Source organism: Salvelinus namaycush, chromosome 29 (genome assembly GCF_016432855.1).
Source record: "Salvelinus namaycush isolate Seneca chromosome 29, SaNama_1.0, whole genome shotgun sequence".
Classification (NCBI taxonomy): Eukaryota; Metazoa; Chordata; class Actinopteri; order Salmoniformes; family Salmonidae; genus Salvelinus; species Salvelinus namaycush.
Genome location: NC_052335.1, coordinates 5325547 through 5340106, shown reverse-complemented (window position 1 = coordinate 5340106; position 14560 = coordinate 5325547). Strand labels below are relative to the sequence as shown.

Here is a 14560-nt window from a genome sequence, read left to right as displayed (position 1 = left end):
AGCCTATTAAAGAAATACAATGTTCCTCTGGCGGGAGAAATTTGATTCACGAGAGATTTTCATGCGCAATCCATCTCCCCGGAATATATTTCAATATATGAATAATAATATCTCTTGTAGCTAGAATGGTTGGTTTATAGTTTATTTTGGTTTATATTCTTATTGCTGCCACATGCCAGTCAGTCTGAATACCAGTCTGAAGAAATGTTCAACTCATGAATAAGAATGACGTCAGTCTCATAGAGAGTGCTGATTGGATAAGCACCTGAGGCACACAGGAGGAGAAGGCCACCTTATTGGCTGATGTTGGATGACAGACTTACGGTAGAGGGAGGTGAAACAGGAAGGTAAAACGTCCTTCAAGCACCGGTGTTCGTAGCAATCAGAGTATTTGAATAAAAAAAACTGGAATAAAAGTGTCTGAGGTTTCTAAATACCTGTGAGGTATGTGTTGTGGGAGGAGTTGATGAAGTAATGAGACAGCGGTAAAGTCATGTCTTCACTCTGGTCCAGCTTCTCTGGTGGGATGATGCTGTTCTCTTCACTACTCAGATACTTGGCGAAGCCCTCCACTGAGATCTGACCTGCGGGAACACACACACAAACGACATTACAGAGGGTAGCTCTGTAGATACCGCCGCTTAGCCTCACTGCTCAGATGTTTCGCGAAGCCTACATCTAACCTGCAGGATGACAAGAGGAGCAAAACAACAGAGACGATAGACAGAGACGTGGAGACACTGGAAGACGACCTCTCAAACCCCTGGGTAAAGATATGTGTCCATCGTGTCAGTTTTGTGGTACATGGTGTAAGCTAAGTGTTAGGTTGGAGCTAAACTAAGCGAAACCCGGCAGAGTTTAAACTAGGTCCTGATGCTGCTAACAAAAGCAGACAGGCTGAAAAATCTCTAGTGTAACCCGGATGGAAAGGTTTCACCACTGACATTATTAGCCATCGACACATTCCCTCAATCAATCAGTGTGTGTGTGTGTGTGTGTGTGTGTGGTTCCCTCAATCAATCCATGTCTACATTAGAGGGCCCCAGTGTGTATGTGTGTGAGTGTACATTAGAGAGCCACAGAGATCAATCTCAGGGACAAAGGCTGTTTCAAACCACGACCACAAGGGTTGGACCTATGACTCCCACACTGAGCCGCCCTGCGATCCACTCTCTGGTGTTCTTCAAGTGTGTGTTTATGCCTTAGATGTAAAAAATTTAAAAAAATACAAAAAATAAGATCAATCGTACAACGCAGAGGCAAAGGAAGAAGTAATAATTCAGAAGTGCCGTTGGCTTATTGTTTTAAAATCACTCAGATATCATCTAGAATAGACACTCAAAAGAGTGCATTTACAAGTCAGGTGCATGAGAAGCTTCAAACGCTCCCACTCCCACGACGGACATGCTCCCTTTAAATCCAACACGTCACACGCACACTGAACCAATACCCTTTGATCAATGATCTCTATAGCCAGGGAAATAAACGCTAACACAAGCAGCCAATTAGCCTCTCTTAACCGCACAGGCGCCCAGAACTAGAGACTGTTACACACACACACGCACACGCACACACACACATGTACGTGCGCACACCTGTCTCCCTCTGGTACAAACCTCACCTCCGCAGAGACACTGGGGAGGGTAAGCTGATCCTAGATCTGTGCCCTGTGTAATCTCCTCCACCAGCCCGGTGTCTGAGAGGAACGCATAAATGCTTTCCCTACGGTGAAATAAAACCTGTAAAACATCAACTCCCCTCACAGGTACACTATATATACAAAAGTAGGTGGACTCCCCTTCGAATTAGTGGATTTGGCTATTTCAGCCACACCTGTTGCTGACAGGTGTATAAAATCGAGCACACCGCCATGCAATCTCCATAGACAAACATTGGCAGTAGAATGACCTTACTGAAGAGCCCAGTGACTTTTAATGTGGCACCGTCATAGGATGCCACCTTTCCAGCAAGGCAGCTCATCAAATTTCTGCCCTGCTAGAGCTGCCTCGGTCAACTTTAAGCGCTGTTATTGTGAAGTGGAAACTTCTAGGAGCAACAACTGCTCAGCTGCAAAGTGGTAGGCCACACAAGATCACAGAACGTGACCGCTGAGTCCTGAAGAGCGTAATGTGTAAAAATGGTCTGTCCTCGGTTGCAACAGTCACTCTGGAAGCAACGTCAGCACAAGAACAGTTTGTCGGGAGCTTCATTAAATGGGTTTCCACCAGTGGAGGCTGCTGAGCGGAGAACGGCTCATAATAATGGCTGGAATGGAGTGAATGGAACGGCATCAAACCAGGTGTATCATGCATTTGATACCATTCCACTGATTCCGCTCCAGCCATTACCGTGAGCCAGTCCTCCCTAATTAAGGTGCCACCAACCTCCTGTGGTTTCCATGGCCGAGCAGCCACACACAAGCCTAAGATCACCATGCACAACCATGCTGTTATTTTTTGTTGTTATTTATTTCACTTTTGTTTATTATCTATTTCACTTGCTTTGGCAATGTCAACATAAGTTTCCCATGCCAATAAAGCCCTTAAATTGAACTGAATTGAGAGAGAGAGCGAGAAGGTCAGAGAGACAAAGAGAGAGAGGGAGCAAGACAGAGAGAGAGAGAGCGAGAGCGAGAGAGCGCAAGAGTGACGGAGGGAGTGCGAGAGAGAGAGAGAGAGAGAGAGAGAGAGAGAGAGAGAGAGAGAGAGAGAGAGAGAGAGAGAGAGAGAGAGAGAACAGGAATCTATTTTTCCACTCCTCTTCCTGAATAATACTGGACCTCAGGATCTGTTCTGTCCCACGGACCTGGGAAGAGGGCAAACGCACATGTGTGTGTGAGGAAGTGAGAGAGTGAGTGGGAGAGTGTGTGGGTGTGTGTGAATGTTGGTGTGAAGATTATGTGGCATAGAGGAAATGCGTGAAGAGTATGTGAAGGGGAAGGGTGTGTGTATGTGTGTGTGTGTGTGTGTGTGTGTGTGTGTGTGTGTGTGTGTGTGTGTGTGTGTGTGTGTGTGTGTGTGTGTGTGTGTGTGTGTGTGTGTGTGTGTGTGTGTGTGTGTGTGTGTGTGTGTGTGTGTGTGTGGGGCTATCTTCAGAGCAGATGGCAGCCCTTCCTCTGCCCCAGGCTGTATAAATACTGCAGTGGGAAATCTGTCGTTCGGACTGGGACGGGCAGAGGGACGTGTGTGTGTGTTAGAGGTCTTCACGGGTCAACCCAAACCCGAATACCCAAGACCCGACCGCCGAGCAGATCTGGTTCCAAAATGTAATTTCTTCCTTCTGGTCCGAATGGGGTCCTTTTTGATTGTCATCAGGTCTATGTACCTACAGCTGATAGACCCGGGTGGACCGAAATAGATCTGACCACGGCTCTGCATAGCCTATAGCATATTTATTTTACGCTAAAATTGCTCATTTAGCTGAAGTGAAATACAATTAACTCGTCATCCGTTTGACCATTACAATGTAAAAACTTCACCAAAAATTCCCAGTGATTTTCTTTGGCCATGAAGCTGTGGCTCAGTGTGTCTGAACCACAGCTTCTGTCTCCCAGGACTGTTTCTTTCCACCAAACACTACATCTAAACTCCCAAATCCCTGCTTGCATCCTAAATGACACCATATTCCCTACATAAGTCCACTACTTTTGACCAGGTCCCAAAAGTAGTGGCCTGTATAGGGAATAGGCTTCCATTTGGGACACCCCTTGTGTAAAGCAGACATCCCTCCTCACGCTTCGTGTTGAGTTGAACCAGCAGGGTAACATGTATGCGTTGTTGAGTGCTCTGGCCCACTGGTGTGATTCAGGACTTGGAGAAGGTAGCATAAACATGACTGAGAAACGAAATGGGTGGATCCTAACTCCTAAAGTCTCTGTAACCACAGAGCTCTAAGCCAGAGAGCAGGGGTGTAATAGATGTATAATAACATGGTAGTAAAGGATTATGAGCTCATTATAAAGAGGTTATAACGGGTCTAATAACAATCTGCATTATAAGTACTGTCGGTAGTCAGTGTCTGAACTTGACTTGACACAGTGTGACAGAGTGTGTGTCTGGGATGAGACAGGACTGTGTTTACAGGGCTATTTGACTGTTCCACCAAACGAAGGGGAAACTGAGTGTGACTGTATGATAAACAGAGTGCGTGTGTGTGTTCCCACGTGTTCATATGTGTGTGTGTGTGTGTGTGTGTGTGTGTGTGACACTAGCATGAGCATGACAGGTGGACAGACAGGGAGTCCTCCCCTAAGTGTTCTCTACCATTGAGCCCACACACACACTCACACAAACACACTCACACACACACTCACACACACACACACACACAGTCTGATAGCAAAAGCAAGAAGGAATTGCATGAGAGAGGAACGAAGTGTTGAGCAAGTGTATACGTGATTGTCAGTTTTGTATGTCAGTGTGTCTGTGTGTGTGTGGGTCTAAGCATTCCCTGGAACCCCACTAGATTATCCTCTTTCTTGGCGCCTTGGACACGATGTGGCTGAGTGGTTTCTATGGTAACTCCCCTGCCAAACTTACCACCCCTCAGAGAAGGGGGGGGGGTACACTCTCAAAATAACAGAGTTCTTCTAAAACAAATAAATATATGTGCCTGTGTGTGTGTGTGTGTGTGTGTGTGTGTGTGTGTGTGTGTGTGTGTGTGTGTGTGTGTGTGTGTGTGTGTGTGTGTGTGTGTGTGTGTGTGTGCCTGTGTGTGCGTGTGTGTGTGTGTGTGTGTGTGTGTGTGTGTGTGTGTGTGTGTGCGTGCGTGCGTGCGTGTGTGTGTGTGCGTGCGTGTGTGTGTGCGTGCGTGCGTGCGACTCATGCTAACCTTTCTGCACAAGCAGTTCTTTGGGTTCGTACTTGTCCACCAGGCTCTGAACCTGTTCCGGTTTGAGAGGAGGGTAGAGGATCTCGTTGAGACGAGGGTCCCTCTGTCGGACATTTATAAACTCAGTCAGCTGCTCCACTGTCAGGTAGGGTTTGCTTTTAGCTCCACTAAACAAAGGACAGGAGATAGGGAGGAGAGGAGAGAGAAGCAGGGGAACAAGACATGAGCGAGAGAGAATTCAAGAGGGTGAGAGATGAGGAGAGAGGGACAAAGGATCACAATGTGGCGTTGAAGTAAATGATGAGATCTGATTAAAAATCCCTGTCGCGTTCACATCGCCTTTCCCTCTCTCTCTTTCTCGCTCTCTCTCTCGACGTGTCACTTTTCTCAAATTCAAATGTGGATTTGTGAGTTTAATTTGCGTTGGCTGCTCTGGCGTAGAGCCCTATCCAGTGGGCAGACCGCACTAGCCTCTGAGGATAGCTAGAACAGAAAAAAACGGCATTAAAAAGACCCAAAAAACACAAACAACGAAGTCGTTCAGCAGACTGCTCTAAATTGTGGCAATTTCGTTTCAACTCAGTGAGAACATTTGAGATCTGCAATTTAACAGGACTTTTCCACGCTGAAGAATGATAAGTCTTCAGGCAAGCACAAGGTATAATTTTGGACAGCAACCATCCATTCCATAATGTTTCTCTGTCTCTAACATTTTTTACTTAGAATAAATGTGTTTGCTGTGTGTGCTGTGTCTATGATGTTTATCATAAACCTTAATAATGCAGAAGTTTAGCTTAACGCTGCAACCAGCAGTTGAAACAATAACGAAGCACCTTCCCCGCCCCTGTTTCAGTAAAAAGGGATGGGGCTGAAGAAATGTTACCACTCTCAAATTCATAGAGAGACCTATGGATGCAAAGACTGACCATCCACGGTGACAGTTTCAACCCTTTCAGGCTATATAGTGTTTGTTTACATTTACTTTGTTTACAAACATTGGAGTAAAACAAGCGAATATTTTGGGTTCCAATGGGGTACAACAGTTGAACTAAGCTCATGAGGCATTGTGTGTGTGTGTGTGTGTGTGTGTGTGTGTGTGTGTGTGTGTGTGTGTGTGTGTGTGTGTGTGTGTGTGTGTGTGTGTGTGTGTGTGTGTGTGTGTGTGTGTCTGTGTGTGTGTGTGTGTGTGTATGTATGTGTGTGTGTATGGGACATGCGGTAGTTCTGGGTAAATCTGAGCGACAGTTGTCTTACACGTCAGAGAAGATGTTGTCTAGTTCTGGTCGAGGACATATGTTGGTGAGGAACACTTTGTAGACCTCCGGAGTGAAGTCCTCTTGAGGGACGGAGTCACTCTGGAGAGAGAAAGAGAGAGAGAGAGGGAAAAAACACAGAAAAAAATGGATGCACAGTGAACTTGGTTCCAACTCCATCGATTAAGGAAGTACATTTACATTGATCGAACTGAAATGGAATTGAACCCATACCAACCTCGGTGGTCAGAGCGTCTTAGGACACACCCAGACAAAACAGAGCATAACAACACTGCTGAGGGAGAAAAAGTGTTGAGAAGGAGGGATGAGGAGGAGGATTTTAAAATGCTGCTCGGATCACAGAGTCTAAAGACCAGACAGTGTTTGTTTGTTTGTGTTGAGTATCATTCTGTGTATGTGTGTGTGTGACCGTGTGCAGTTGTACGAGTATTTCTGAAGGCCAGCCAGTGTGTGTGTGTGTGTGTTTGTGTGTGTGTGTGTGTGTGTGTGTGTGTGTGTGTGTGTGTGTGTGTGTGTGTGTGTGTGTGTGTGTGTGTGTGTGTGTGTGTGTGAGGAGTTGAGATTATAAGAACTAACGTTTTGTTTTAATTAATAGCACATTTCAACAACAACAAATCCCAGCTGACCTTCAATCACCTATACATCTCTCTCCTCTCACAAGGCAGCTAATTATTTACACCATGGTTTACTGTGTGTGTTTGTGTGTGTGTTTGTGTGTGTGTCAGGCCTTCATGGTTGAATTGCTGCAAAGAAACCACTACTAAAGGACACCAATAATAAGAAGAGACTTGCTGGTGGAAATCTGTCCTTTGGTCTGGCGAGTTCAAATTTGAGATTTTTGGTTCTAACCTCTGTGTGAGACGCAGAGTTGGTGAATGGATGATCTAATCTACGCATGAGTAGTTCCCACCGTGAGGCATGGAGGAGGAGGTGTGATGGTGTGGGGGTGCTTTGCTGGTTACACTGTCTGTGATTTATTTAGAATTCAAGGTACACTTAACCAGCATGGCTACCACAGCATTCTGCAGCGATATGCCATCCCATCTGGTTTGCGCTTAGTGGGACTATCATTTGTTTTTCAACAGGACAATGACCCAACACACCTCCAGGCTGTGTAAGGGCTATTTGACCAAGAAGGAGAGTGATGGAGTGGTGCATCAGATGACCTGGCTGCCACAATCACCCGACCTCGACCCAACTGAGATGGTTTGGGCTGAGTTGGACCGCAGAGAGAAGGAAAAGCAGTCAACAAGTGCTCAGCATATGTGGGAACTACTTCAAGACTGTTGGAAAAGCATTCCAGGTGAAGCTGGTTGAGAGTGTGCAAAGCTGTTATCAAGGCAAAGGGTGGCTACTTTGAAGAATCTAAATTCTAAAACACTTTTTTGGTAAATACATGATTCCATATGTGTTATTTCATAGTTTGGTGTCTTCACTATTATTCTACAATGTAGAAAATAGTAAAAAATAAAGAAAAACCCTTGAATGAGTAGGTGTGTCCAAACTTTTGACAGGTACTGTATGTGTGTGTCTGGGGGAGGATTTGTGTGTGTGTGTTAAGGAGCTTTTTCACTCCTCAGAGCTAATTGCTTGCTATTCCTTGCAGACAGTGTTCGTTTACTGTGACGAACAGCACATTAGTGGAACGACAGAGAATACAATACGTTTTTCCCCTGTGACTGGAGGAAACAACTCCTGTCATCACAGACACACACACAGAGACACACACACACACACACACACACACACACACACACACACACACACACACACACACACACACACACACACACACACACACACACACACACACACACACACACACACACACACACACACACACACACACACACTCCCTGGGGCTCATCTGTAGACAGACTGAGACAGAATCTGTTATTATGGGAAGTCATGTAAAAAACTATAAAGGAGGAATCCACACAAATGATATTCCCTGAAAAGCAGTTATGATCAGATCTGCTGGGGTATGGAACATTACAGTGTGGATGAACAAGGGAGAGAGAGAGAGAGAGAGAGAGAGAGAGAGGGAAACAGGGATAGACACTGTAGGTAGAGTAAGTGAGTGGTAGAGCTAGATAATAAGCTAGTCTTACCCGTCCAGAAGGGAGGTTGCAGTTCTCCAGAGCTGTCTCCACTCGTTTCCTGTCTGCCGAGAACATCCTGAAGATACTGATGAGACAGCCCAGAACCGTTACCTCGTCATCACACACACCGTGCAGCATCTCACACACCACAGACCCATTCACACAGCATCACACATCACACCCACGTGATCACAACATCAACACGGGAGAACCTTTCATATAGCCTCACACACTTTGGAGAGGCGTTAATAGATCATACACGTAGGCAAGCTTTCATACCACTTTATAGATAACCTTTCATTAAGCCTCACACAAATCACATAACCATCCATGCAGTGCCTTCAGAAAGTATTCACACATCTTGGACTTATTCCACATTATGTTTTGTTACAGCCTGAATTTAAAATGGATTAAAATTGCGATTTTTTTGGGGGGGTCACTGGCCTACACACAATACCCCATATTGTCAAAGTGTAATTATGTTTTTCGAAAAAAAGTTAAGATTTATGTTAAGAAAATCAAACAAGTAAAAAAGTATTAAACCCCTTTGTTATGTTAAGTCTAAATAAGTTCAGGAGTAAACATTTGCTTAACAATAGGTCTGTTGCATGGACTCACCCTGTGTGCAATAATAGTGGTTAACATGTTTTTTTGAATGGCGACCTCATCTCTGTACCCCACACGTACAATTATCTGTGAGGTCCCTTTGTCGCGCAGTGAATTTCAACCACTGATTCAACCACTAAGACCAGGTACGGTTTCCAATTCCTCGCAAAGAAGGGCACCTATTGGTAGATGGGTAAAAATAAAATGTAATATCCCTTTGTGCATGGTGAAGTTATTCATTACACTTTGGATGGTCTATCAATACACGATACAGGAAGGACAATGTCCTTCCTAACTTAGTTGCCAGAGAGGAAGGTACCGCTCAGGGATTTCACCATGAGGACAATGGGGATTTTAAAACAGTTATAGAGTTTAATGGCTGTGATAAGAGAAAACTGAGGATGGATCAACAACATTGTAGTTACTCCACAATACTAACCTAAATGACAGAGTGAAAAGAAGGAGGCCTGTACAGAATACAAATATTCCAAAACATGTATCCTATTTGCAATAAGGCACTAAAGTAAAACTTCAAAAAATGTGGCAAATAAATGATCTTTATGTCCTGAATACAAAGTGTTATGTTTGGAGCAAATCCAACACAACTGTCACGCCCTGGCCTTAGTTATCTTTGTTTTCTTTATTATTTTAGTTAGGTCAGGGTGTGACATGGGGGATGTATGTGTTTTGTATTGTCTAGGGGTTTTGTATGTTTATGGGGCAGTGTCTAGTCTAGGTGTATGTATGTCTATGGTTGCCTAGATTGGTTCTCAATTAGAGACAGCTGTCTATCGTTGTCTCTGATTGGGAACCATATTTAGGCAGCCATATTCATTAGGTAGTTCGTGGGTGATTGTCTATGTGTAGTGTTTAGTGTCAGCACTATTTGTTTTATAGCTTCACGTTCGTTTGTTGTTTTGTATAGTTTGGCAAGTGTTCTTCGTCTTCGTTAATTAAATATGTATTCATTTCACGCTGCGCCTTGGTCCTCCTCTCTTCCACCATCCGACGAACGTGACAACAACACATCACTGAGTACAAGCATGGTGGTGGCTGCATCATGTTATGGGTATACTTGTCATCAGCAAAGACTAGGGAGTTTTTTATATAAAAATAAATATAATAGAGCTAAGCACAGGCAAAATCCTAGAGTAAAACCTGGTTCAGTCTGCTTTCCAACAGACACTGGGAGACAAATTCACCTTTCAGCAGGACAATAACCTAAAACACAAGTACAAATATACACTGGAGTTGCTTACCAAGACGACATTGGATGTTCCTTCATGGCCTAGTTACAGTTTTGACTTAAATCAGCTTGAAATCTATGTCAAGACTTGAAAATGGCTGTTTAGCAATGATCAACAACCAACTTGACAGAGCTTGAAAAATAAAAATAAAAGAATAATGTGCAAATATTGTACAATCCAGGTGTGCAAAGTTCTTAAGATACTTACCCAGAAAGACTCACAGCTGTAATCGCTGCCAAAGGTGATTCTAACATGTTTTGACTAAGGGGTCTGAATACTTATGTAAATGAGATATTTCTGTATTTCATTTTCAATAAATTAGCAAAAATGTCTAAAAACATGTTTTCACATTATGTGGCCTTGTGTGTAGATGGGTGGGGGAACCAATTATTGAATCCATTTTGAATTGAGCCTGTAACACAATAAAATGTGGAATGAGTCAAGGGGTATCCATTCAAATAACTTATTTCCTGGGAGGGAACTTCCTGTGTGGTGACGAATGGTACATACCAGAAACAAACAACATTGAACACAAAAACATGTAGGCTGCAATATATCGGATTAGAAGCAGTCCACGCAATCACAGGGTAAATAGACATATATACGAATACAAATAGGGACCTCAAGAGTTAATACGTTTGATGGATGTTGTCTAGAAGTTGCTCTCGTAGATTTGAACGGGAGAGCTCTATACCTGCACTCGGAGGGTAGGGGGCTGTACTGCTCAATCAGTGTGTACAGTATGTTATGTCAAATGCTATTTGTTTCCTTTTCTTCCTCACTCGATTTTTTTGTAAATGTCACTGAGGGGTTCCTGGCTTTCTCCGATGACCTTCCCACTGATTCTTATTACCCTGTTCAGTGGGTTCTGACTTGTGTTCCCTAGCGCACCAAACCACCCCACAATACTAAAGGCTAAGATGGATTGCATAAAGCATTTATAAAATGCTTGGAGGACTTGTTATTGTACATTGAACTCAATTGACATTTTGAGGAATGTGCTCAGTTTCTCTTTTGAATGAGAGCTTGTCGTCAATAATGCTTCCAAAGCTATTTGTAGTCCTCCACTCGCAATACGATCTGTCTGTTAATCTCCAGCATTGGGATGGTTACAGTAGGTTGGTCTATTCTGAAATCAATGGCCAGGTCTTTGGTTTTGATTGCATTGACCCCAGGTAGTTCTGGCTAAACCACATTGAAAATCTGTCAATTTCCGCCTAGAGGCGCCCCTCTAAGTTGCCTGCTGTTCATGAATTACATTCATGTTCTGGAGCTTATGACCCATTAAGCGAGGCTGGACTGTATTAAAGTCACTAGAGACATCCACAAATACCATCTGGACCTATGTCCTGGGCTTCTCCAGGTGGGTGTGGGCACAGTGCAGTAGAGACAGGAGTGCATCATCAACCGCATCAATCATGTGCCACTTGTAGGCAAACTGGAGTGGCTCTGTGTAAGAGTATACCTCCTTTTGTAGCTGGGGGAGAATCAGCCTTTCAAAGCCCTTCATCACTAAAGATGTTAAAGCTAAAAAAGTAGGTAGTCATTGTTGCAGGAGGGGTTGCTCTTTTAGGTACTGGGCATATGATGGATGAGGTCCATATTGCTGGGATGGAGTGTTTTGCCTGAGAGCAGTTGAAAAGGTCACAGAAAACACCTGCCAGTTGCTTATGGGAAACCTTCAGTAGGCGACCACTAATGTTGTCTGGCCCAGGTGCTTTCTTTTGATTGGTCCTTTTAAATGCAGCTTCCACATCTGTTGGTTGCAGCTCAACATTTGCTAGAGTGTGCGACATGTGCGATAGGTCAGAGGTCACCTCCACCTTTTTATTTGGAGCAGGGTGTTAAGCCCTGCCAGTGTTTTCACACCCCTCCAAGCATCTCTGGGTTTAGCCTCCTGAGAGAGCCTTCTCCTTGTACATCCTCTTGGCCTGTTCCATATACTTATTTCACTTGGATTTCATTCGTTTACCCTCAACCTTGTTGCTATAGCGATAAATGTTGCTTTCAGATCCTTTGTACACCGAGTGTACAAAACACCAGGTGAGTCCAGCTGAAAGCTACGATCCTTTATTGATGTCCCCTGTTAAATCCACTTTAATCGGTGTAGATGAAGGGGAGGAGACAGGTTAAAAAAATATTTTTTATCTTTGAGACAATTGAGTTATGGACTGTGTATATGTGCCATTCAGAAGGTGAATGGGCAAGACAAAATATTGAAGTGCCTTTGACCGGGGTGTAGAGGCCATGTCCCAACGAATTGAGGCTGTTCTGAGGGCAAACGGGGGTGCAACTCAATATTAGGAAGGTGTTCCTAATGTTTTGTACACTCAGTGTATCTTTAGAGTTTTGGAAGGAACAATTATCTCTGCACAGAATGTAATATAGTCAGTGATCGCTTCAGTGGCCTCCTCAAACGCTCCCTATATGAACACACCACACTGTACAATCAAAGCAGCCCTGTAAGATCTCACTGGCATAATTGTCCCATTTTGTAGTTTGGTGCGATCGGCTGGGATTAGATGTATTGTATTATGATCAGAGAAAAAGTATATCTATTTTTTTTATACGATTGTATTTGATCTTTTACCAACAGTACAAAACATACACATACAAACGACGACATCATACAAACATCAACTACATCACACCTGTCCAGACCTATGACCCCCTCACCCCCACCTCCAGCGCCCGTTTCACTTTCCGCCACACGTCCTCAAACTGCACCATTTTGTTTCTCTCCCTCGCCCACGCGCTTTCTATTTTTAGATTGTCAAGCATGTGACCTGTCCGTTGCGTGACAGAAGGAGGATTGGTTGATTTCCCGTTTTGAATTATCGGATTTTTGAAGATAATTGATGAGAAAAGTATTGTCCAACCCATCGGTTACAGACGGATTAAAAGTACATTTACATTGTAATACTTCTGACGGCCATCTTTTCAAATCTGCCCATAACTTTGGGACTTTATAACATTCCCAGAAGGCATGAATTATTGAGATGTTGGTAGTTTTACAATTCAGACATGACAGAACCATCCATATAACCTCATACACCACAGAACCATCCATATAACATCATACGCACCACAGAACCATCCATATAACATCATACACCACAGAACCATCCATATAACCTCATACACCACAGAACCATCCATATAACATCATACACCACAGAACCATCCATATAACACCATACACCACAGAACCATCCATATAACATCATACACCACAGAACCATCCATATAACATCATACACCACAGAACCATCCATATAACATCATACACCACAGAACCATCCATTTAACACCATACACCACAGAACCATCCATATAACACCATACACCACAGAACCATCCATATAACATCATACCCACCACAGAACTATCCATATAACATCATACACCACAGAACCATCCATATAACATCATACACCACAGAACCATCCATATAACATCATACGCACCACAGAACCATCCATATAACATCATACACCACAGAACCATCCATATAACATCATACGCACCACAGAACCATCCATATAACATCATACACCACAGAACCATCCATTTAACACCATACACCACAGAACCATCCATATAACACCATACACCACAGAACCATCCATATAACATCATACGCACCACAGAACCATCCATATAACATCATACACCACAGAACCATCCATTTAACACCATACACCACAGAACCATCCATATAACATCATACACCACAGAACCATCCATATAACATCATACACCACAGAACCATCCATATAACATCATACGCACCACAGAACCATCCATATAACATCATACACCACAGAACCATCCATTTAACACCATACACCACAGAACCATCCATATAACACCATACACCACAGAACCATCCATATAACATCATACACCACAGAACCATCCATATAACATCATACACCACAGAACCATCCATTTAACACCATACACCACAGAACCATCCATATAACACCATACACCACAGAACCATCCATATAACATCATACGCACCACAGAACCATCCATATAACATCATACACCACAGAACCATCCATTTAACACCATACACCACAGAACCATCCATATAACATCATACACCACAGAACCATCCATATAACATCATACACCACAGAACCATCCATATAACATCATACGCACCACAGAACCATCCATATAACATCATACACCACAGAACCATCCATTTAACACCATACACCACAGAACCATCCATATAACACCATAGAACCATCCATATAACATCATACACCACAGAACCATCCATATAACATCATACACCACAGAACCATCCATATAACATCATACGCGCCACAGAACCATCCATATAACATCATACACCACAGAACCATTCATATAACATCATACAAAACAGAACCATCCATATAACATCATACACCACAGAACCATCCATATAACATCATACACACCACAGAACCATCCATATAACATCATACACACCACAGAACCA

The 14560-nt window shown here is 43.4% G+C and overlaps 1 protein-coding gene across 1 annotated transcript in view; it reads right to left on the bottom strand.

The window, feature by feature from the left end:
- The window catches only part of LOC120023930 (1-phosphatidylinositol 4,5-bisphosphate phosphodiesterase beta-1-like), a 195230-nt gene that overhangs the window by 48064 nt on the left and 132606 nt on the right, over positions 1-14560 (bottom strand). The window contains exons 7-10 of the mRNA XM_038968032.1: positions 8216-8291; positions 6085-6185; positions 4831-4997; positions 438-584 (exon numbers count right to left, since the gene is read on the bottom strand). Of these exons, the coding sequence (XP_038823960.1) occupies positions 438-584; positions 4831-4997; positions 6085-6185; positions 8216-8291 (491 nt within the window). The remainder of the gene's footprint in view (positions 1-437; positions 585-4830; positions 4998-6084; positions 6186-8215; positions 8292-14560) is intronic.